This window comes from Sinocyclocheilus grahami, unplaced genomic scaffold (assembly GCF_001515645.1).
Source record: "Sinocyclocheilus grahami isolate Dianchi unplaced genomic scaffold, SAMN03320097.WGS_v1.1 scaffold18277.1, whole genome shotgun sequence".
Classification (NCBI taxonomy): domain Eukaryota; kingdom Metazoa; phylum Chordata; class Actinopteri; order Cypriniformes; family Cyprinidae; genus Sinocyclocheilus; species Sinocyclocheilus grahami.
The window spans coordinates 2,580-3,888 of NW_015517043.1; the positions used below are offsets into that span (position 1 = coordinate 2,580).

At 35.1% G+C, this 1,309-nt stretch overlaps 1 protein-coding gene across 1 annotated transcript in view; it reads right to left on the reverse strand.

The window, feature by feature from the left end:
- LOC107579574 (lamin-L(III)-like) overlaps positions 1 to 516 on the reverse strand; it is a gene marked incomplete at both ends in the record, with an annotated part of 1,548 nt that extends 1,032 nt beyond the window's left edge. Inside the window, one exon of the mRNA XM_016265389.1 lies at positions 343 to 516. Coding sequence (XP_016120875.1) covers positions 343 to 516 — 174 coding nt within the window. The remainder of the gene's footprint in view (positions 1 to 342) is intronic.
- Positions 517 to 1,309: the final 793 nt, after the last annotated feature.

Genomic DNA, 1,309 nt, shown 5'->3' on the forward strand with positions numbered 1-1,309 from the left:
TATATATATATTTAAAAATTACTCAATATCCACTAACATTTATATTTTTCATGAATAAATAATAATGCCTTTGCCACTTTTGAAAAATGTTATGCATCCTTACTGAATAAAAGTAATAATTTCTTAATTAAATTACTGAATCTGAACTTTTGAACATTAGTTATAAATAATAAATAAAAAATAGATTTTTCATGAAGAAATTATATCCATGTCTTTACTGTCACTTTTGATCAATTTACAACATCCTTGCTGGGGAAAAAAAGTATTTTGAACATTAGTGTAGATGAGCTTAAAATGACCAAATCTGAACTAAAAACCTCTTTTCAGCTATAGGATCATTACCTGTTTCTGCAGGTTGTTGATCTGCAGCGACTGAGACTCCAGTCTGAGTTTAGTTCCCGCCAGCTCTTCTCTCGTCGACGAGGCGAAGTCGCTGTTCTTCACCGCCGCCTGCTTGGCGTTCTCCAGCTGCAAGAGATCAACGCAGAGCACTGAGAACCTGGAAACCAGCTTGCTCTGTGAAATGACTGACACATTACTGAGGTACCATGACAGACAGACGTGACGGACTCAAGCACTTCCTGTGCGTCCAGGTCGCAGCAGCCACTTCCTGTCGCTCAAATCCCTGAACTACAGTTTTCCTGCACCTCAGCTGAGAGAAACTGCAGACTACCTCGCTCTGAGAGACAGACGGATAAATGTACATCTCTGACTGCTGGAAAAGCCTCTTTAACCCTTAAATCGCATTAGACTCTTCCCGGGTCATTTTTGACCCGAGCTTATTAAACAGTCATAACTTCATATTTTTCAACGAACACCATATTGTATTTGTATCATTAACTTCTCATTAATGAGTGAAAGTGCAAAAATGTCAAACCTCTGAATGCTACCGTGTTTTACTATGCTGCTACTACATTTTAACCCCTTATTGTCCATAATTTTAAAAAAAAAAAGACAAATTCTATGAAATTTAAAATTTTACAAGAACTATCGCAAAACAACTGTGACGTGAGATACTTTTTTTTTGCAGTATTCCTGAGAAATGTTATTTCAGTATCTCATTATATGAAATATATAAGAACAGATAAACTGATATAATTATCAGTATTAATGAATTAAATTGATAAAACTGTTGAAATCTACATATTCTTTTTTTTAAATGTAATCAAAACAACATCAAAAGCAACATAAATGTCACTCTGGAATGTTTTCTAATTAAATGGATTTATTTCAGTTGCATGAAGTTTCACCTTCGGATGAAAACACGATCGACCGCGCTTCAACAATAGGTGGCAGCTTTCAAATCTAG